We start from the raw sequence: 24,272 nt of genomic DNA on the forward strand, positions 1-24,272 counted from the left end.
GTTCTTACCCCTCTGCATGGAGAGTGGGCAGGAGGAGGGGCTGTTTCACCTCATCACTCTCCTATATATATATATCTGCATACATCAAATATAGAGAGATACGAGCATTCAAGGAGGTATCTGCAGGTTGTGATGGGTTTATATTGGTGAGAGCAGGTGGAAAAATGGCTGACTGTCAGCACTTACCTTTCTGCTTCCAGCTCAGTGTTTGAGTGTGGGATGCAGCACAGAAGATAATAATAACTAAAACTATCTAGGCATTAATGTAAGCCCTCCTGTAATATAAGAAGCAGAGCTTAGTGGCAGAGCAGCTCCAGTGGATTCCTTGCTTGTGGTGTGTTCTTTATGCTGGAGTTTGTGGAGTTTCCTCACAGCAGGGTGGGCACAGCACTTGCACAATGCTCTGCTTGAGCTGAAAGAGGAAATGGGAGAATGTTTACTGGGGAGATCTGTCAATCACAAATGCCCATTGCACTGGCAGAGCCAATAAACCTGTTAGCAATTGCACCAACAAAGCAGAAGTGGCAAAAAGCCAGAGCTTCACTTCAGGTGAAAGAATGTGTGCCTGATGTCCTCTGATGGTGTTGCTGCTTAATGAGACTATTTGTGGGCAAAGAACAATTTGGAAAAAATAAGAGAAGGAAAAGAAATAGGGTTTTCTTTTTATAGCCTTTAAGTTATCTCATTTAGCACAGAAGAATGTCAGAAAGGCAGTATGTGTGCACAGCCATGCACACACACCTACCTTGCCTGGTGCTGTATGAAAGCCAATTTGAGTCTAATGTTTTTGAATAAATTGCTCGAGTGGTTTGTTCACCCATGTGGAAACCTCACCTCTGTGACACCAGCAAAGTCAGCAAGACATTGGGTTATCTGGTGCAGATCACAAGTTATTTCAAACATAAGCTTCCCTATGAGGCTATTTAAGATGCAGACTTTTTTCCCCTGCTGTGTTTTTAGGAAGTCCCATTTCCAATGGGTCTCTGCAGGTTTTTGATGGGTTTTTTTTCCCTTCCCTTTCAGAGATGCCCATTCTTTTCCCTGCCACCTTGATTTAGTTGCAAAAGCTTATCTGACCAAATAGCAGTGAAATTATTAATATACTGTTTTTCAAATAGTCCCTCACTATCTTTAAAGATGTAGAAGTATGAAAAGGAAAAACAGTTATATATCTGCTTTCTACTAAGCTCTTTCTAGTAAAACCTTGATCTTAGTAAAGACAGAATTAAAAAAAATATAAAAATGGAAAGCACATAATTTGCATCAGCTGTCTTTCAAATATTTTACCATCACATCTCTTCCACAGTGAAATGTGTGAGAATAGCAGTACGAGGCAGAAGCTCTGAAAAAGTGACAAGTAACTCTAATGAGAAATGTTCTGTTTTTAGCATGTTACTATTTCTAAAGCAGCCTTGACTTCTGTGGAGTTCCTTCTGACTTTTAACTTTCCAAGGCAAATATCTGCCAAGTATAATAAAAAACAAAAGGAGAAGAAAGTAGATGAAGTAAGGGGAGAAGTCAGGAGCACACCACCAGTGAGGCTAGAATGCTGCCCTAAACCATTGATTGCTGGCCGCCTAACATGCCCCATTTCCAAAAATGGTGCTTTCCAATTGTAATAAAAGTCTGTTGTAAGTGAAGAGTTTGTAACTAAAACGATGATGCTGTTCCCTTCCCACGTGCATTTTAAAGATAATGATGCATATTGCAATTTGGCTGTTAATGGCCATTGTTTTACTTGTTGTAAAGCAAGTATTTAGACATTGTTAGGGATTCTTTTAAACAACCTTGTGTTCATGAACACGAATATATTTGGACATCGTTCAAGCTGGATGCTGACCATTCCAGTAAGGACAACAGCATTCATGACTGTTCCCTGCTTCACACAAGGCATTCAGAGCCTGACAGTATTGACATGTTAGAGGCAAAGCTCCCTTGGAGTGGGTTAAATTCAGTTTTGATCTTTTCTGATTTTCTCAAGGTCAGCCTCTTCAGTTATCTGACAGATTTCTTGTTAAATAAAATTAAGGAACTTCTTGATTATTGAGGAGCACATTGTCAAAGGTGCTCATGCTATTTTGCAGGGCTTCCCCCCAGAGAGTTCTACCTTGTAGAGGCTGCTCACAAACACTAATGATTTCTTGTACAGAGCCTTTTCATTTGTAGCACTACTCTTCCACAGGGTGGTGTTTTGTTTTGTTTTGCTTTATTAAGATGCCAAAACAATGTCTTTCAAACCTTGGGGGTTGTTAGTAGCAGGAGCAGAGAACGTGGAGGTAGCTATCAGATTTTGCTTTCCCTTCCAGCTATCTGAGGGATTTTACAGTCCAGTCAACAAACACTGTTTGATCACTTCGTGTGCTACATGTATTTGGTGTAAGGGTTTTTACATGCTCTGTAGCATTAAGTGATCAAAAGAAGTGAGATCCTCTGTTGTGGCATTGATAATAGGCTACTCTGCACAGCACAGCACACCAGTAAATTGTCAAATTGGTTTTGATTCTGAAAGATCTTCAAGATGAAGAAAGGTAAGATAAAGGAAACTACTACCGTGAAGGAAAATATACATGGCATGAAAGCTTGCCATAGAATGGCTCCACACTTGAGGATAAAAGGAAAAAAGCTGGCAACAGAAGTGATAGGACTGCTCAGAAAATGGGACAACAACCAGGATTTGCCTTTCTTGCAGGGAGCCCAAGTCCAACCTGTGGCATGTTATGGCTGTGCTGGCTTGTAACAGTGTAGTTACGTGTCCTTGTGAGAGGGCTTTTCACTTCAGTTCTACATTTGTCTCATAGACCAGTAGTTGATATTTTTGGGGTTTTTTCTTTTTTTTTTTTTTGTTTTTTTGTTTTACTTCTGCTGAACTACTTTTCAGTTATAAATTGCTTCAGATAGACAATTTTCTGAAGTGACAATATCATGCTTTCTTCATTTTACAGGTAGGAGGCAAAAAATATTTATCTAAGTCCCCTATTCAGATGCCCAGCTTTTAAATCACTTTGTGGACTGGATTTTTTCCTCTTCTGTTCAGTCTTCTCTCATGTAAACTCTTGTCACTAATAAGTACCTAGCAGCCAAGATGAATTAGGAACAGGTTATTTCCAGCTGGTGACCCCAAAGCAAGAGAACAATATTTAGGAAACTATTCTAGAAATACATTAACATACAGTCAATCAGAACAACAAAGGAATACAAAATGCGTGTTTAAGAAGTCTTTAAAAAGTGCTTTTTCCCAGTGTTTGTGGTAGGCATCTGGAAATATTCAAAACCCTGGTTAATATTAAAGGAGAGCTTAGCAAAGGTGTGAATGGCAGGTAGGTGTTCATTTTTCATTAAAGCTCAATAGGAGTTGGATGTCTAATGCCATTTTTGGTTTTTAATAATTCCTTACAGGCTTTTAATATGAAAAGTCCTTTGACCCAGATTCTCAAAGAATAATTACTGGTGTTTTCATGAGCATGTGTGTTGTTCATATGGCTATTAATCATTTAGCATGAAAACCTGATTGAGAATTTGCTGATTCTTCACTTCTGGTCCCAGTTATACTTCCTACTCACTCAGACTTTGGATTTGTTTCAGACAAATTATCAGAAGAGTTCTGTGAAACCTTTCTAAACACAGAAATCAATACCCTTAAGCCAGGACAACTTCCAGTGTGGATTAGATTGTACTGATACCAAGGTGCTACTCCTTTGTTTTACACCTTTGGATGACTGTATTGAGTTCCAGGAATGCTGTTTTTTATAATCTCTGTATAAAACACACTATGAAAAACTGGAAAGCAAGCCTAATTTTCAAATCTCACCGTGCCCTTTCAGAAACACATGTTGATATACGTGTGGGGAGGAGCACTGCTTTCCATCTGTGAGTAGCTGGAGTTGCCAGTGAGTATAGAATTCCTCAGGCTGGACATCCTGTGTTTAAGGTACTCAAGATGTCTGCCCTCATGGAGAATGGGTGTGCAGAGCAAAGCCAAGCCCTGTGAGCTACCTTGGCCAGTATTTAAGACTTGGTTTCTTTTAGACTATGCTCTGTTTGGTGAACAGCATCTCTTCAAACCATCCATAGCATCTTACCATGCCTGAAACCCCTGAGTGAGGCACTGGTAACGTCAAGGTATTTCTGTGAAACATTTTATTTTGAAAGAAATAGTACATTAAGGGCTGGCTACTTAAATTGTTCTTTACTGCAGGTTTTCTCAGAAAAACCTAATTTTGTGTACTGCAGTAATGATGCTGAGTGGATAATAAGATGCAGTATGCTGCTGCTGTGGGCTCTACACCATATGTCTTTCATAACTTTTGCATTTCGGGGGCTGGTTGTTCAGCTAATTGCACTGTCTCAGGAATTCATCATCAGGGTAACCTGAAATAATACACCTATAATATATAGCAGTGAGAATTAAAACATTTGAAACTAAGCAGACTGCAGACTGAGAGTTGAAGTGTCAGAATTGTAGTTTTATAAATATTTCTATATTTTCTGCTTGCTGAGCTTCATGTATAAATCGAATTGCTATAACACTTCACAGCAGACAGTGAGGACAACTATTTTAAAGCAGAAAAGTAATACAAGTCATTATTTCATAGCAGTAAAGAGTAGTTGCTTCCTGCCCTGAGATGCTGGGTCAGTGAATGATTGCTCTCATGATAACTTCTTTCCAGGAATTTCGTTCTGTGAGTCACATAGATGGCGTTTTGGGACATAAAAGATTGTTCTGTCACATGTTGTTCCTTCCACTTAGTGAGCCACTTAGGTGTCTCTTTTTCCAGGTGCACCTCAGCTGTAAATTAGTGGGATGCTGAGCCCATACTTATTTCTTTCCTTCACCCTTTCTTCTTTTCACCCTTATTTCTTTTAAGGGTTATTGGTTTAAGGCTAGAAGATGCTTAATTTTTATTGACCAATGTTTAAGGGTGCAGTAGCTCTGGTAGCATCTGTATGTATTTGTATACATAATGTTGTTACAGTGACAGTGCTATTTCTTGTATGTCAACCAGGGACATCTGGTGAACAATGAATTTTTATTATTTCCGTATCGATTTAGAAAACCTAGATAACTTAATGGCATGAAATTGGGGTCACGTAGAGGTTTATTAAAGGGTCTTACAGAAATTCTGAGTAAAATGGGAGAGTGAAACATGATGCAAATTCATGGCACAACCAATTGAGGCTCCCAAAAGCAGGGGAGGAAAAAGAAGTTTTGTTGCTGTATATTTATGATTATTGATCTGTCTTTTAAGTGCTTTGTACTGTCTCTGGAAGGATCTTGGTGTAGATGAAAAAGGTATATGTGTGCTTAGGTGAGCATGCACAGGTGCTGCAGGAAATGCTGGTAACATTTCTGGCTCTGCAGACATTTTTCCTCTATGAATAATCTGAATAGTGGCATAGCACAGTGTTAGGCAGCATTTTGCTGCCAGGATTGCATTTCCAACTGGTGTGTGTAAATGGGTATCATAGATCTGACTGCTCTTCTCACAGGAATCCAAGGGCCACATTTGGATTCCAGCCTCCACTCAAGCCCAGTCATGATTTAACATGATTTCCAGTTCTTTCTCTTAGTCTACCAACACAGTGTCTTGCACAGCTTTGGGTTTTCAGCTTTTCAGTACAATTATCAGAACTTGTAGCTTGGATTAAGATGAAAGTATTTTGGTTTTGTTTGGTTTTTTTTTTTTTTTTTCCCCGTAACCAAAGGTCTTCAAAGATGTGAACTTAAGAATTAAACAAATATTGGGAAAATAAATGGTGCAAATAAATGGTGAGAACTTGCAAGAAAGAACACTGGGAATAGCTTAGTGTCCTCACCAGGAAACCAGAAAAAGGGAAAGTTTTGTTAGTTTGTTTTGTTTTCTTTGCTTTTCCACGCTGGCTACACATTACCAGCTTTTGGGAAAAGAAAGAGAAACCAAACAGTTTCCCACTTGTCAGGTGCCAAAAGACTGAGTACCAGGTGGATGCATCCTATCAGGCATCAGCAGAAGTCTTTGCTTCCTTGCTCAAAGTGCCAACCTCTAAGTAGTAACTTTGCTTGCCAGCACTTTGATAGAGATTTCAAGCCCCTCCTGCATTTTCTGCAGTATGTCAAGCACTGATATGCTGAAAGCTCTAATCCATCCCTGCAAATGGTTACCTTTCTGAATTCATAAAAGGGCACAAAAACTCACTGTAAGTACTCAAGATGAGGTATGACAGGAGAATGCCTGTTTCTGTGGTGTCTTGACTTGCAGTTGACTAAAAAGGGAAAAAATGGTTGTTGTTGGTAAAGATAGGTTGGCTATTTTGTCACTTCTGATAGAGAAAAGCAATAACAACAACAAGAAAAAAAATATAGTGTTAGGTCAATGGCGTAAAACCCAAGAGAATGAATTTAAAACTCAGTATTCAGAAAGTTCACTGGCATATAAGAGATGTATTCATTCAAAGAATTCTTCACAGATGGCTTATATTTTCTGTGTATTTTCCAGGAAGCATTTCTTCTGGAAGATACTAGATGGTAATAAGAAATAACGATGGATTATTGGACTAAAATATATGTAGTTACTCCATTGGTCTTGGAGTTCAAGTGTATCTTCTGTCTGTTGTATATCCCTCCCCTCACTTTCTGAAGCAAGCAGTACTATTTTAAAATATACATTTCCTTACAGAATTGAGAAACCCAGAGATTGTTTTAATCATCTTCCATAGATTTCTATCATACGGAATATTAACCTCTGATTACATTTGAGTGAAAATGATCTCACTCTTAATAAAACTCAAGAAACTTACACTTCAATAAAATCAAAGTAAACCTTCACTTAGTTGTAAGACTTTGTTACCACATTCACCAGGAAGTGGTGCCTCAGGGGCTGATGATATAAAATGCAAGCTGACATGCTTGAATTTTTTCTTCTCTATTTGTTCACCTGTGGGAGTCACAGTGTTATTACTTTTCCTTGGAAGTGGTTAAAGGTTGTAAGCATTACGAGCTTAGGTTGTCTGCAGTCTGTTCTAAAACTACTGTTGTGCCAAATTTGTACGCACTCATGTTTGACTAATTCCAGAGTTATTGCTACAGAGAGCAGTGAAGCATTGCTGATGTTATAGGAAATATCAATTACATATATATAATACTAGCATTGGTTTTACTGCATTTTGGCAGATTGGTAGCCCTGAACTAGAGTCCAACAGGGAACAAATTGCAATGTCAGCTGCTGGCTTGATTTGCATTCCATCTTTCTTGCTTGGTTCTTGGGTTCATCAGCATTCCTGGTGCCTCATCAGAAGTCTGTTAAGTATTTAGAGTACACAATTCTTAAAACAGGCTTGAAAATACTCCCCTGGAGTTGCTAGATTACAGCAGTAGCTGCCAGAGCTTTTGAAGACAAAACATTTTGAAGTGATTGGTATGTACAGGTGCACACATACACATCCTATACTATCTGAGCAATCAAAGCTCCCAGTGTTTCAGAGCACATTGGGAGCATAGAATTGGAGCTATCTCACGGTTTTATCCAACTGCTTTGAAGCCATTGACATGCTTGTCCTTAGCCTGTGAGCTTGGACAGCAGAATTTAAGCTATAAACAAAGCCTGCATTGTGTGTTGCAGTAATGTACAGGGGCACTTTGGCCAACAACAAATTAACTTATCTGCCTCTGTAGTTAATGTAGAAATAAAAGCTACCCTGGCCTCAGAAACAGGACAGCTTGGTGGCCAAAGCACCTCCAAACCAAAAGTTTGGCGTTTCTAGAGTTTCTGATGATGCTCAGAATGTCATGGAGCATCTGTACATGAATCCAAGGACCCTGTGCTGTGTTGTCCCAGGGAGCAGTGGTGCTGACTTGGGGCATTTAGCATTATTCCTATTACCTTCAGATCTGAGGTTCAAAATAATCTCCATAAACACAATGTTTATGCCACTTCTTGAAATGCATCCCTCCTCTCCTGAAGGTGCATCCTCTCTTTCGGCCTTTCTTGGAAATTCTCCCTCCTCCTGCACAACACTGCTCTGTTATTGTGGCCTTAGCAGTTTGGAATAGATAAAGGCACGGTAGGAAAAGGAATTGATTTCATTACTATGTTCTCTCACAACTGGGTGAGATTGAGAAAAAGAAAACAGAGGCTGAGAACCATAAAGAGTGCAGTGGACTTCTATGAGCTCTGTGTACAGAGCTGGTCTTTACCAGGGGAGCTCTGAAATTATCATCTTTGCTTGTGGGCAAAAAAAAAATTCTTTGCTTGCGGGAATATGAGCCTGCACTCTTTTGGGTCGTTGTCAGGGATAGCACCATTCAACAGAAGTGCTGACTTACTGCAGTATTTAGTGATGCACAGGCATTTCTACAGTGCCCATCAGCAGGCTGCTGAAGAGGGAACCTCTCATTCAGCATTTGTCTGAGGCTGTTTCTGAAAGGAAGAATGACTTCTAAGATTATTTTGAATGAACAAGTGATAAAGGAAAATTTCTACCGCTTTACTATGCAACTGAGGCTGGCAAAGTGAAAATAGTAATTTAGTAGGCTTCAATTTTATCAGTATCTTTCCTTTCTGCACTACCATATTGCTCCAAAAAGAGGAAATATAAAAACCAGTTCTTTCTAAAAGGTTACAGACCCACTAGATCAATCATAATATGGTTGAAGGCTGAGATCAAGTTATCTCAACAAGTTACTGTATGTCAGCTGATCCACAATAAGTCTGTGTGCACGTGGTCTTAACCAAAGACAAATGAAAAATAATGTTATCTTGCAGTGCAGGAGGCGTGCAGCGAGTCCTGCACGATAATGCAAGGGCTCAGAGAACCCCCTATCTACACAGAAAGGTGCTTATTGCAGCATCATGTTTTGTTTTGTGGTTCTAAAGGGCTGTGCACAGTGGGATTGTAATTCATATAATGTTTGATGTGATGTCCAAAAGTCAAACTTAAATATGGATATAATAATCAGGAAGTCTTCAATGTGAAACACAGGTTTGCTTCCTTTTTTTATTTGGGGGGGTGGGTGGTTACAGAGATGCCCACAAGTGCTGGAGAAGTGTGGAAAAAATGAAGTGTACCCTTTAAAATGGAGTTTTTTGTGCTTTCAGATACATAAATATATTACAAATAAAGACAAAAGAATCACTGTAATATGTTACCAGCTTTTAGGGTGATATTTGCTATTGTGTCTGCATGTTTGGTGTCTGTGCACAGTATTTCTATACAAAGGTGGGGAAGTCAGGGAAACTTGGGGTTTTTTTCACTAGAAAGTATATATCTGTAAAGGAAGGCTGAAAATCTGCTTTCAAGTCTGCGAAGCATTCATTTCACTTGCCAATACTTGGCCATTTGTAAATGGCAACTTGGCTGCAGCCCCACATGCTGTAACTTTGGAAAAACTGCTGATATATGTACCTTGTGTGCCACTTCTTTTTACCTGTGACAGTTCTATTCACTGTAAAGCTGTTTTATTTTCTTTATCATTTTTTAAAAAATCTAAAATATATCTATATGCATATATATAGCAAATAAGAGAGCCAGTATTTAAAGTGTAGGTTATGAATAGTATAATTATGAGTCACTGTAAAATTAGTCAGCTTTTTTTAATCCTCAGAGCCTTTGATTTCTTGAAAGTACTAAGAAAAGTTGCATATGCCATTATCATTACATGCTGGTTTTTTGCATTTCAAAAATTACTAAAAGAGGAGATTACTTTAAAGCCAGGACAACATTATGTTTCTTTGTATATATTTCTGTGTAAAAAGAGTAAGCATATGAATGAAACAGGTGAAACAAGTAAGCTACTGCATCCATGGGAAAAAAATGGGTGAAATTTATTCTGAGTCTAGTTGAAACAGCTAAAATTAAGAAGAGCTACAGTTACCCTTCCAAGAAAACTGGGAAATTGCTATGCAACTCACACCAGAGGCAAAAGAAGATGGGCATGAATTGGATAAAGTGGATGTCTTATAGTGACACTCTTAAGTGACGCTTTTATAGACACGGAAAAGTAGCACCAGCCAATGCAGAAATGTTAGAACGATCCACAAAGAAAAAAAGAAGAATGCTTAGGACATTGTTCAATCAACTGAGCAAACAAAAAATATTTTTCGGAGTCATTCTGCAAATCTCATCAGGGAGTGGCCCTTTTATTGTTTCAAAAAAGGTCATAGCTGAAGAGGTGATAGGGTCGTGCCAAAATGTTGAGGAACTGCAAAGGTGTTCAGCAGCTGCTCAGCTGTGTAACTGCAAGCAGTTGGAAAACAAAGTCAGGTGTTTAAAAAGAGAATAAAATGAAGAACTCCTGAGTTTTTTAGCTGGGGGACTTCCAGAGACAAGGAGCTGCAGAATACACTTACTGCAGGAAGCAGTGCTAGGGTAGTAAGACAAAGAGGGAGCAGACATAACAGCTCTGCTGGAGAGGTGAAACTGGTTCTAGAAAATTTGATGTGAATAGCCAAGATGTGCAAAGTAAAATATTTCATTTTGTTTGATCTGGTCGTGTAAGAACTTCATGAAGATTTTTAACTTTAAATGAAGGATATACCAGTATCAAGAACATGAAATTTCATGTAGAATTACCACTTATTATGCACAAGTGCCTAATCTCATACTATGCAGTGCTTTTCTTTTTTTCTCCTCAATGTAATAAATACTTTTATTGAAGAGTAGAATTGATTTTATAGGAGAAAAAAAAATACTACATAGCCCTTAAGTTAACTTTAATAGACATTAAAGGATGTTATTAAAATGCAAGTGTCTTATTTGAGTGAATATTTTAATAATTAAACGTCAATAAAAATGAAAACATGCCAATATGACAATAATTTGGAAAAATCTTTGCTTTGGTCCCAGGTATGGATGTACATGGGAAGTCCCCTTAGCCCTGAGAGAACTCAGACACAAGAGTTTATAGGCAAATCCCAGCAAAAGAATGACTCTCTGCCCTTAGTGGGAGCATTACCACCATCCCTGTGTCAGCCAATGCCTTTCCCTGCTCTCTGGCTCTGAACAGGGAACTCTTTCTTAATCAGCCAGTATGATCTTAACTTAATTCAGAATCACTACAATGTGATGCCAAAAATCTCTCCAAGAGAAAAAAAAAAAAAATTCTCCTTCTTTAGTATAATTTGTGAAGACTCTTAAGTATGAATGAGGTTTGAAAAAAGGAAAAGAAGGGCTGGCACTTGGCTTTCATGGCCAGAAAATTCTTGTACCTCTTCCAAGTGACACTGCAAGGCTTTCTGTTTTGAAAGTCTAAAAGGAAAATTTTTGTTTAATCCTCATGGAGGTGAGGGAGAGGACAAAGACAGAAACCTTGAGCTTTCCTCCATCTTCCCCCCTCCCCATCTTGATCTGAATCTCTTGGAAAAGGAGAGAGCTCAATTTGGTGAAATAACTCATTTGGAATATCAATTATCCATCAAAAAGGCATCCCAGACTTCCTAAGCTGTCAGAAGGTTTGTCACTGCTACAAACAAGCCTTCAGAAGTTACATCTGAGGAGGGAAGATGTTGTTAGAAATCTTCCCCTGTATGACACACTGTCTCAATTTCTTACAAAACAACTCTTAATTAGACCTTATTTTTCTTCTTCCTCTTTTTTTTTTTTTTTTTTTTTTTTTTTTTTTTAAAATATGCAGCACCAGGGAAAAATTGGAGTTAAATTTAATGTTGGGACGGATGACATCGCCATCGAAGAGATGAACGCCATCATTAACGATGGGAAGTACCACGTGGTTCGCTTCACAAGGAGTGGTGGCAATGCCACCCTACAGGTGGACAACTGGCCCGTCATCGAGCGTTACCCAGCAGGTAAGGCCTCACACAAACACCTGGCACTAAGAGGGTGGGGTATGCCTGGAGTTTGCCTCGTTTTGCTCCTCTTCTAATGCAGTATCAGCTCCTTTGCTGTGTTTTAGTAGCTACAGAAGTAGTTAAAAGAGTCCTGAGCAATGTTCAGTTTATGATGATGGCATTTCCTAAGTGAGTTTAAAAGCTCAAATTCAAGTTATTACTGGAAGTGGAAAAATGCAGTTATTGAGTCATGAAGTAGTAGTTTTGTTCTTTGCTTTCATTTGTTTTTACTGCAATTTTGGTTTAGGGGGGGAAAAAAAGGCTTTGACAAAAGCTACACAATTTAAAGTGACTCCCAAATCTATCCCCAATTGATGGGGTGAAACATTTACTGAGGAAAAGGTTGTCAGTGTTCTTTTGATTACAAGATTACAGCAATCTGAGGCTTATGAATTTAGCAGAAGTCTTCCAGCAGGCACAAACCAAACGGTGTCGCAGTTACCAATTGTACAACCAACCAACCAAACTGAGGTGCCTTAACCTCAAATGCAAACTACAGGATATTATTTATGCAGATGATGCTGGTTACTTGGACAGGACCACTAGTATGATGACAGAGCTGCCTTGAGTAGGCCCATATTTAATTTTATGCAAATGCCATGCCCTGGGGATTACTATGCTACTAATTTTATTCATTTTTAAAGGCAACAGGTTTTTCAGATACGCACCACCTTTCTTATTGAGTAGGACTACCGAGCCGTTAATGGTAACTTACACATCTGCATGTTATCCCTTAACAGTTGCTCTGTGTGTTTATATTAAGTAAAAGGCAGCAAATCTAAAGGCGTACATGAAGGCAAATATGCAAACCAGAATCCCTACTGCATAAATGACTGTTCTGATTTATTGGTGTAAAAGTAGAAAATTCTTCATTTTTGGGGGTGGAGTGCAACAGGAGGATGTGTTTCACTAGTAAGGAATGCATAAACCATTCCATGGACTAATAATTAGTATTTAGGATGGGGGTTTTTGTTATTGTTGTTGCCATTTCAGTTGTAGTCCAGCTATTTACGTGACTTTTTAAAAAATAAAAATAATTTTTAAAAAATCCACACATGAAATATAACCCTTCAGATAATTTCTTGGAAATAATTCAGAATACATGAAATAATGAAAGTATGTATTGGAAAAGAAATTATGTATAGCAGAAGCTGTAAAAAAAACCCCACCTATGTGTTAATGTGCTATGAATGAATGACAGCTATGGCAATTAGAGCCATTAATTGTTTCTAAGTTAGAGACATCTATGAGAGGTGATAAACTCTTGAGGGAAAGGGGGATACTGAATGAAATATGCTCATTGATCTTTCAGATATTCCTGTTTCCCTTGTGCCCCCTGGCTTTCTAATTTTTCAGTGTTTGGTAGATGGTTGCTGAAATAAGAAGGTCGAAGCTGGGGAGGACTTGTCTTAGTTTGTGTTCAAGACATATTCAGCACAAAGGGAAAAATAGTTTTTAGGTGGTTTTTTGTTTCTTTTGGTTTTTACCTAAATGATGAGCATGAATTCACCACCTCCAAGCTCAGGAGTGATGCATCCCAACAAAGAGGAAGTCGGGCAAATATGCCAGGAGGTCTGTGGGGATGAGCAAGGAGCTCATGGACAGGCTCTAACACAAAAAGAAGCCTTGAGTTCAGAAGCTGGTGGCACACAGAACTTGTTTATACTGAACAAAGATCAATTTAGAATATATAGTGGTATCCTTGGGATGGGATTAGTGGAGTGGAGGAAGGTTGGATGTTTCTGTGAAAAAGAAAAACATAAAATTAGAACTTCTTGAGTTTTCACGAGCAATTCATGTGCAGGCTGCATTTCAAGGCATTTTCAGTTGCTTCATTAGCTGAGTTACAGAATCCCTTGGTTTGCTTTATTGCTGGATCTTCTAAGACTGCTGTTGGCCTGTAACTTTCTTTGCCTTTCCCACGACAATATTTTATGGCTCCTGTATGCCTTAACATTTCTTTTGGCTGCTGTCCCCCTCCTTTTCACCTTCCATCTCTTTACCCTTCTCAGAATGAGACCATCTAGCCATAACTTTCTCTTCTGTTTCCATGCCACTCCATCAGGTTTGCCAGTCTTGTTGTTTTGGGGTTTTTAATTAAAGATAAAACCAAGATTAGGCAGCTTAATTAGTAAAATTGCTATACTTAAATATGCTGGATTTTCTTTTTTCAAAACTAAAACAAGATTAAATAATCAGTTGGTTGTCTAAAGCATACCAGCTGAGCAGGTCTTTCTTTATGAGGAAAGATTTTTCTCAGAATTACACTTCAGGTTGGGATGTCTGATTACAAGACATTGCTTGTTTGAGTTTGGTGTCTTTAAATGCTGGGTGAAGATTTTCTGAGAGAAGTTTCTGGTCAGAGTCTCGGGATTTTCCAGTTTCATTGCCTGTGTATCCTTCATCCAGCCCCATGTAACTGCTGTAGAAAAGGACACCCAAGGCCCAATAACAGCTGGTACCTTGCAAAAAAAAAAAATCACATGGCAATGCTTCACAGAGCTTCCATGGTGGCTTTGTGTGTTTTATCCAAGAGCTGCATAAAATGCAGAAGAGTGACCCTGGAAGATGAACAGAATGTAGTGTCTCTCTCCTGTTACATCATTCTTGATCCTACTAGACTTGAGTTTGCTTTGGGCCAATGCACCTTCAATTTATATCTGAGTGGGTGTGAAATGAGAGAGCTGAAAAAGGGAGAGAGGTAGGGGTCAGTGGTAGAGGATGATTATCCTAGTTAAGGTGGATGGTTGTTTTTTGAAATGTAGTTGGGAAAACTGTGGTTTTGTTCTAGACAAATGTGAAGATTTCAGTATTCTGAAATGGCTGGTTGTTTTTCAGAAACAGAGGTTTAGATTTACATATGTATGTTCTTCCAGACTACCATCAAAGTAATTTTTTTAGTCTGCAATTTCTTTCTTGTCACTTCTCTGAATAAAATGCTAGAGCTATGAGGATGTACACTTCAATTTCTGCCCTTTATTTAATAATGATCCTGTTTTCCCCATTTCTCGTTGTGTTTGTGGCTGGTGCATAGCCCTGTGATTGAGAGTGGCACACTACTTTTTTGATAATTGATTAAGATGCCTGTATCTTCACTTGATTTATATATTCCATCTTTCTTAACTAAATCCAGTCTCTTTGCTGAATTATCACTATCCCTCTGCATCTTCCCAAAGAACTTTAGCGTTTCATCTTGACCTCTTTTTCAGATAGTGAATTCACATTAACTTATCTGGAAGAAGCCTAATTTATGATCATATTAAACAGGAATGAGAAAACTGCTGACTGTGCAGTCAGAGCTCCTAATCAATAGACTATCCCCATTTCCATGCAGATCCTTTCGACTCCTTGTGGCTTATCTTGTCTGCTTCACTGTCTAGTTTTAATTGCCCTTCCCAATGGTCTGGCTGCTGTTGTGGTGATGGGACTGCACCACAATAGCAACTCCAGCTGCTTCTCTGAAGAGGCTGCTCTTGTAACTTCAGTTAGGTAATAGTTCTACACTGAAGTGTAGATTTCCTAAGGATGCATGAAACAAAGGACTTGTTAATTTGTGTCAAACCGAACTAAGAATTATGGTCAAAATTGAAAAAAAGAAAAGGAATTTTTTTTAAATAAGGTCAAAATATTAATTTCAAAATCTTAATTTTCTAAATAAAATGTTCTGACTTTTCATGCCAAGATTGCCCAGTGTTTATAGGGAATTTACATAATCTGAGAACAAAGCATTTTATTTAATTTGAAACAACATTTTCTTCCTTACCTGAAAGAAAATCTGTTTCAAATAAGACCAAATAAGGAGAAGAAAAAAGCTCCAAATCTTTATCATAATAGTGCTCAGAACCATATCTATTTAACATAAAAAACAGTTTTCTTAATTATCCGATTCTTGTTCCTTGGTAGTGAAGCGTGTACATTTTACTAGCCTGAGAAAGCATATCAAAGCAAGGCAGAGGACATTTTAAAGCCACAATAACCACCACTTACTGTGAAAGAATTTCAAAATCACTTTTCTGAGACTAACTCTATTCTTTCTGAGGTCAAAGTCACTTTGCCCAATGCTGATTCTTTTGAAACACACAGCAGAACTAATCATTTTACCATTGAGGATGTTCTCTTCATGATTTCCATCGTAAATCAGACTGATGCAGAATTTTCTATATAGAAAATGACCTATTAGATATTGGGCAATGGGTCTGTGGTTTCAAAGCTGTTCAGTCTGCTGAGAATGCTCAGCATACTTGGGACCCTGCAGCAGTTTGGAAGATACATTCTGATATAGGCAAATATCTAAAACGATGCCCTCCTAGTCATTCCTGGATCTCTGCTCAGCCTTAGAAAAGTATAACTTCGTTACAGCTGTCCTCATGTACCCCATGGGTCAGGACATGTCAGGGATGTGCCTGACAGACCAAGATCTGACAGCATGAGCATGTCACTCACACTGCTTGAACAAAAGAGCTTGTCCAAAGCACTGCCAGACTACTGGAACAAATGTATCTCTGTAACTGGGGAGTTTAAATCACGATGGAACATAAACACCAAAGAAGAACCTGTGTGAGAGTCCATGTATGCTGGCAGAAGATCAAACTGACATTATGCTTAGTGCCAAGTACCTCTGCAATACGGCAATCACCAGCTCTTAGGGCTTCGGTATAATATAGAATACCCCTGTACTGGGTTTTGGGTTGGGTTTTTTTTTTTTTTTTTTTTTTTGGTTAGCTGGTTTTAGGGTTTTTTGGTGGTTTGGTTTTTATTAAACAGCTGAGATCACACACATTTTCTTTAGGGACTTTCTCTGGATCTGTGGGATAGAGGTTGTTCCTGCAGAATATCCAACGGCTAGGAGAAGGGGATATGTCATTTAAATGCTTCTCTTGCTCGTTGTATTCTAGAAAATATAAAAAGCTTCTGTCATCTTTTCATGGGGTGCACCCGACTTTAAGATAAATGCTAGGAGTCAGATATTACCATGTATCCTATTTAGGGTAAATAGCATCCATTTGTCTTGGGTTTTGTGTTCAGATTTTGACTATAACATTAACAGGAGACATTTGTGTCAGTACATTTGTTTCTCCAGGAGTGGATTAGCATTTCCCAAGAGATCCATGTACTTGCCTAACTTGCTTACTATTGGCTTAGAAATACCTTCCAAATTCAAGCCCCTACAGCCACTTCTGAAGAGAATCAAGGATGTTTTTCAGGTGTAAATGTGGTGGTAGGGAGACATCTTAAGCACTTTTACAAATGTGTCTTTGAATATTCTAATAAAAGGGACGGTCAGCCTGTTATCACCACATCCATGCAAGGCGACAATAACCAAGGTGATTTAGGAATCTAACAAGTAAACGATCACTCAGTGTTTGCCTTGCCTTCTGCCATACAGCAAGTTTTCAAACCTCCCTGGCCGTTGCTGTTTGGACACGGGACTTTCAGGGTGTTTCACAAGAAAGTAACATAAGCTTCTGACTGCTATTTATTTGTCCAGCAACACTGTGCTTGTACCTTTTTTCTCACTTGGTGCCTCTGGCTAAAAGAATTCATCTTGATTCTCTCTCATGTGTATTCCTTTGCTGCGGTCAGAGTCTTGACTCCTGCAATCAGATTCGTCATCCCTCAATCCTAATGGTAAAGCATAGAGGATGTGAGGAACACCACCATCTGATAAGATGCAAAGCTTACAGACCTAGAGGGGTCTCTCATTACTTGTTCCCAAAGACAAAATAAAAACTGCCTTTCTGCCCAGGAGGGAAATCCAATGGAAAAGACTTAAAGCTCAAGCAATTAGCTTCTGTGAAACACAGACTGCCCCATGTCTCCTGGTTTGGATGCCATTTTCCTGCTGGGGGAAACCAGCAGTGCCAATGAAATAAGGACATCTCATAATACTTTACTTCCCTTGGAGATCACAGCATTTGGAAAAATCATGAGGATTTCTCAGGAGCTCTCCATCTGGGAATATGTAGAAGATGAATGTGCAAGTAAACACTTTATGTATAAATTTATGCCATATGTATAAAATCAGGCTTTAGGAGTGGAAAATGTGGGTCTAAAATATTTAGTCTATGGAATTAGTCAGAAGAGAACGGGAAAAATACCAGCTAAGTCCGTAGTTATTTTCTGACTGAGTGATGTCTCATCCTCCCTGATTTGGAAAGCAAAACTCATCAGTGTTATTTATGGCCTTTCATGTGTCCATTTTCTTGGGGTTCTGTTTATGCTGAGGTCTCCATCTGGGAAGGTCTGCTGGTACCTGTTATAGTTAAGCCTACTCTGATTTTGTAGGCGATAATGGGGTATAAACATGAATGAGTTAATACACTCGGGGTTTTTGATTTGCAAAAAGTCTTTGATAAAGTTCCATGTGAAAATAAGCAGGAAGAATTTGCCCAGCCCTAGTGGTAAAGGTTGAGTTCTTTGATGGATCAAACTCTACCTTAGGGAGAACCGGGTCACAGATTCCCACCTAATGAAAATCAGAGTAAATCAATCGATCTTCAATGGAAGTATGATCATTTAAACCTCATTATATATTGAATAACATTGACATTTTTAATATAAAAGTTAGAAACCATACATACAAGCTTTAATAGAGACAATATCAAGATTACTACAGAAGAAAAAGATTAGTGAATGAAGAATTAAAAAAAATATAAATGTACCTCCTTTGACAGGCAGTGAAAAAAATGGAAAAATGAAAGGCATAAAAATCTAAACAGGTATTTTAAAATACAAACATTTAATAATCCCAAATATTTACGTTTCTGGAATCCAGAAATTATTGGTTTTGTGCAATTTGCATTTTTTTTCTAGAATGAGAGATTTTGCAAAACCTTTGTTAGCTTAAACAACATTTTAATCAATCAAAGAATTTTTCATTCTTATCCCAGAGTTAAAAAAACTTACTCTGTTGGAAATGCATTGTAGCAGTAAAAGCAAAGTTGATCTATGAAAGATAATGCACATGGGTGAGATAATCTGAATTTTCATAGAAAACATTGTTAATTGATTGCACTGGCTCAAGACAAAGGTTTAATGCTGTAGACAGCTCATGGATTATTTTCATTATCAGTCAAAAAACAAGTTCTGAGAATGTTTAGAATGCTAAAGAAAATATTAATGGAACTATATTTAAATCAATGGCCCACTTTCCCTGTAAAGGATTAGTGGTTTGGATGGCTTTTTCTCCCATTCCCATTTCCTTTTTTTCCCCATGTGTATTTAAAAGTTAGGTTAGCAATAGAAGAGCTTAAGAAATTAGAAATTAAAATGTACTGGGTCAAGTCTGCTTCTTTGCATAAATTGTTTCTCTTAGAGGGTAACTTAGGAGAAATATTCTACTCTTAAGAAATTTTCTTTTGCCTTCAGTCCAAGTACTTTCCAGTTCATCCCACTTTGTTCTTACGTGACTTTTTGCAGAATAGTTTTCTCATTTTTCCGCTCATCACAATAACCTCCCTTCAACACTTTGTTTCTGGTTTGGATTTGGTTTTTCCAACGGCACATGTTTGACAATGGACAGTAGTGAGAACACTAGGACCTCAAAGATATAGGAAGACAGTATGGCAGATATCAATTCTGCATCTTAAGATCTTAATTTTCTTTTTCATACCTCAGAACTGGAAAGCCCAATGTCATTCTGCAGCTGAATACCTGTTGAAAGTCTTTCCTTGTGAATTCTATCTCAGAGTATCCCAATTTATCGCAAGAACTGGTACAACTGGTCCTATATCTTAAGTGTGGGACCTGCACCTTTTTGTGTATAAGGTTTATTGTCATTTCTGTTAATTCAGAAGGGCTCTTTCCCTCCTGACTGATATCTGCATCCTCTTCAACATTACCACCGTGTCTACTTTCATGTCATCTACAGAGATCATTGTGTGCTTGGCACTTTATACTGAGATCAGTGAAGAAAATACAAAAGATGATTGATTGTGGAGCTCAGCTTGGGTACTTTCTTAGGAGTTCCACTGAGGTAGTTTTTCTGGCAGAAAACCACTGTTTTTCTTACATTCATATCTGCAGTGGTGTCTGTGGTAGCTCCTATGGCACAGTCTAAAGCAGTTTGGGAATTCACCATGATATTCCTCTTGTTAACTCCACGTGGGACTCAGCATTGAGTTTATCATGTCTCCGTGACAAAAGCACATGTAGATCTTCTACTCATTCAACTAGATGGCATCAGTTCCCCAAAATACATGGAGAGCTTTGGTCCATCTGACCCATCAACTATTTCTTGAGGTTTTTTATTTTTCAAATATAGGCAATATAGAGGGGAACATAAGGGCCAGAATATGGTACAGTTGACACATTGGCAGGTCTGAATGTGACAAGCAATGACTGCTTATCATCTGTGTGAAAGATTCACCGAGAAGCTAAAGAAGACACCGAATGAAGTGGGAGTTGAAGACAGGAGACAACTCCAGGGCTCGTTCCTGGAAGGAGATGCATCCTGGGAAGATGAGAGCCTTGAGTGTAATGTAAAACAAGCAGCCCTTTTATTCAGAACCTGTCAATAGCTACAGCAGCAGGATATCAGTCTCTGTATGAGATAGAGGGAGGAGGACAGAAGAAAATTCCTTGTTCAATGCTATCGTTTGGGTTTTTTTTTTCCTTCAGCTTTTTACCATACAATTTTTACACTCCTGTACTTTTTCCACAGTTAATCCATGATTTGCTACATGACATCATATCAAATGCATTACTGAAATCCAGATAAATTAGATATACTTCATTTCTTTCATCTGGAAAATTAGTGAGCTTGTCAAATACAGCTGTTAAACTAGCCTAACATGATTTGGTAAAGTTTTGCATTTTATCTCATTTTCCAATTGCTTCCATATCTTTAATTATTTCTTTTAAAATTTGTTCTAAAGCAGCATATATGGCTAAGGTCAGACTAAATACTTAACCTGGGTAGTTTTTAAATTCTTCTCATGTAAAGCTATTACATTATCTGTTCTCTACTGCAAAAAATAACATGCCCCATTGGATAGCTGGATTTAAAAACTCCTGGCTTCTTATTTTGAAGTTCTGGGATAAAGATTATCTTCTTCACTTTCTGACCACACAAGATCAGTAAGAATATGTACATTGCTTTCTTCTGAGCTGCAGAGATCTGCATTTTCATAGATACCTGCCTATTAGTCAATTGAGACTGCTCCCTTGGATCACCACCAGCCTTACTATAAAGTGATTTTCCTCTACTCTATGATCTCTTTAATAGCACTTAAAAATCTCTGGCTTTTAAATTTATTTTACTTCCCTTGGAAGGTTCTTTGGGCTTAAATTCTGGCAACTTTTCTTCTGTGTTTATTTATTTTTGTAATTCTGAAAGGCACTGCTTTCTTTACTGAGCAAATCTGGGGTTTTACCCTCCTGTAATATAGCCTGTGATAGTGTATTTGTTCAGTCTAGTAGGTCTCCTCTTGTATATTTTAACCTTGCAGGTGCAAGCTCAAAAATATATACATATATATTTTTTTTCATTATTTTAATACTTTACCTTATAGAATTTCCAAGTGTCATTCCTGGCTGAATCCAGCCCCTTATACTGATTGCACAATCTAACTTCCTTCAACGTATCAAATTTTGTTCTTTTTAAATCAAAAATCAGATTTACAGGTTTATTTTTAGTTGTCCTTATATTAATTTAAGTCAGCTCCTGATCACTCAATCAAAAAATGTTTCCTACAATTAACTTTTCTGTGATGTCTCCAATCCTTAGCCAAGGAAAAGATAAAATTGTGTTCTTTTTTGTTGGTTTTGTCTGGACAAAAGCCTCAATGAATATTCTAGGAAGTTGATATCTACCTATATTCATGTTATTATGTCCAGTTACAATATGAATAAAAGAAGGCACTATACCACTGTGTAAAATAATGACAAGGAGAAGTAAAAATAAGGCAAGGAGTTATTTGAAACTCAATTCAGTAAGTTCTCCAGAGTAAAGATGGAAGAAATTATCCTGGAAGAAGCAGGAATCAAAATACATGAAAAATTCATCTTAGTTACTGAGACACAAACCAGCAGTTAAGTGATGGATGTAACTAGGCCAGTGTTCTCCCTTGCCTTTGTAATTGCACAACTGATTTCTTGCATGTTTTTCTGATTTCATACAGGTCTGACTGCTCTTTGGTTATGATTAAATGTATTTGTCAGCATGCACCCAGGTCTCAATTCCCATATAATTTTATTGTTGATGTGAAAGATTGATGTTAACAAAAATGGAAATTTATTTTCCCATTCTCTTTGGGTGAGCTGCTGTTGCAGCTTACCCAAAGACAAGGAATTATTTTTTTAAAAAAAAGCACTGCTGCCCTTTGAGTGATTATGAAATTCTCCTATCCTGCTGCTCTCTTTAAGTAAAGAGCCTAGGCGATACCCAAACAAAGCACTACAGTAAGTCTCTTTTCAAAAAGTGGTTTCAGTAAAATTTCCCAAATCAGCTTTTTAATTTGACAGCTTATCAGGTCTTTCTGTCAGATAATGCTATATAATAATGCTTCTCCAAGTCTGCAGACAGGTTTTTTTTCCCCCTTTATTTTTCATCTTGGATATCCTGGTGAAATACAAAGGCTCATCCCTTCTTAGGCTTGTTAGATCCTGTAATTAAATTCAGATCTTGATAAAATGTGTGGCACAGTTGTCATTACTTGATCACAGAAGGTATAACACCTTTCAGTTAAATACGGCAAGGTGGCACAATGGAAGGAGAAAGAAAATGTCAAATGAGCAGTGATTCAGAAAAATGTTTTTAAAATACTGAAAGAAAGAGAGATGTGCTCTTTTTGTGTCTTGTGGAAGAGGATGGGCTGGTACCTGCTTACCATAATTAGGCACAGGGTGATATGGAAACGGAATTTCTGAAGACAACAAGCTCCAGGCGTTCAAGTTAGAGGAATAAAATGGGAATGAAAACATACCTAAGAAAGAGACGGGGCAAATCTGTCACAGCTGGTCTCTTTCACCCCTTCAGGAAAGGCATTATCTGTTAACAATTCCCAAAAGTCAGATCACAAAGGATGAATTATTGCCTATATTTAGAGGTTCTTTTACAAACTTGTATTTGTCTTGACATAGGTTTTCTGTGTAACCTGCAATATCACACCCAATCTAGTAGGGTAAGTTAGAAATGGAGGATTAACATCTTGTCAGTTAAGAGAACAATTGGTTCAAACTCTTTCCCAAGGAATTTAAGCTGCATAATTTCCTTAACAATATAATGCTGGCATCTCTGATGGCATCAGTGATTTAAAAGAAATTAGTCATTCATCTTTTCTTTCCCAGTGGCAGGACCGTGTTGTCAGTGCAGAGATTTGAACAGCAGATTCCTTTGTTTCTCTTTCCTTCCAGCCTCCAGTGGGTTTGTAACTATCTCATTACACAGGACTTTATATAACATGTCACTCACTGAGCCAAACCAATAATTCACTCACCCCAGTAAAATGATTTCTGTGTAACACTTAAGTTGGTATACTTGTGACAGTGCCTCTGTCCTGAGATGCCTCACTAGACTGGCACACACATGGGTCTGCTTTAAGGCTCACACTGAAGCTCCCAATGGCTGGTTGAGAATGCAGGAGCAGAGTACAATGCAGTGTGCTCCTCCTGCCATGCACTCTATTTCCATTATCTTCTGGGGCAAGCCTGGAGTCAGTCTGCAATGGGAGCCTTTCTCAGGACAGAACAAATCAATGTGGTGTTGAGCCTTTGAAGCAGACAATCTATCATATGGAAAACAAAACTAATTTCTCTGCAGTGCTATTGTGTTTTAGGTGCTCTCGGAAGATGAGGGTTTTTTTTTTATTTGGGGCACATTCGTGCACGTGTCCCCAATATATTTTACTGGTGGCATGAGGTGTGACAGCAGTATAGTACTTTATGTCTGCAGGATAAGAACTTCCATTAAACTAACTAATTCAGAAATAGTCACTATAATTCATACTGCAGCAGGGAAAACAGCAACTTGCTCCATCCTAGATAGATATATTTTCCAGAGAGCAAACTGCATTAAGCAGGTATCCAGAAGGACACAAATCATTGCTGTCTGGAACATATAAGTGTACACATTCTTTAGACTCTCTTTCTCCTCTTTGTGCCCTGTGAACACAGGAGAGAAGCTGTACGCCCATCTCCTCATCCTCTGGTTTGATTAGATTTCTTCAGTCTTAAGCCCTGTTGGTTAAAAGCCAATCAAACAAAAACCATCTTGCAACTGCAGTATCCACACTGTCAAAATAATTTTTTTCTTTAATACTTTGGATTTAAGATTAATGGCACCTTGGTTGCAACAAATTCTACTCTTGTATTATATCACACATATACAGTTAACTTCAGAGTGTTCCAGGAGTGTTCAAAGACCTGCCTTGACCCTAGCAAGGTATAGCTAAGATAGAGGATATATATTTTTTTTTTTTTTCTAGTCTATCCTACCTGTCAAAAAAGAAATGT

The 24,272-nt window shown here is 38.1% G+C and overlaps 1 protein-coding gene across 36 annotated transcripts in view; it reads left to right on the forward strand.

Annotated features, from left to right (window-relative positions):
• The window catches only part of NRXN1 (neurexin 1), a 676,704-nt gene that overhangs the window by 543,810 nt on the left and 108,622 nt on the right, over window positions 1-24,272 (forward strand). For all 36 annotated transcript variants that reach the window (XM_048299377.1, XM_048299382.1, XM_048299400.1 and 33 more), the window contains one exon: window positions 11,606-11,777. In XM_048299377.1, coding sequence (XP_048155334.1) covers window positions 11,606-11,777 — 172 coding nt within the window. The remainder of the gene's footprint in view (window positions 1-11,605; window positions 11,778-24,272) is intronic.

The sequence above is a fragment of the Corvus hawaiiensis genome, chromosome 3 (genome assembly GCF_020740725.1).
Source record: "Corvus hawaiiensis isolate bCorHaw1 chromosome 3, bCorHaw1.pri.cur, whole genome shotgun sequence".
Classification (NCBI taxonomy): Eukaryota; Metazoa; Chordata; class Aves; order Passeriformes; family Corvidae; genus Corvus; species Corvus hawaiiensis.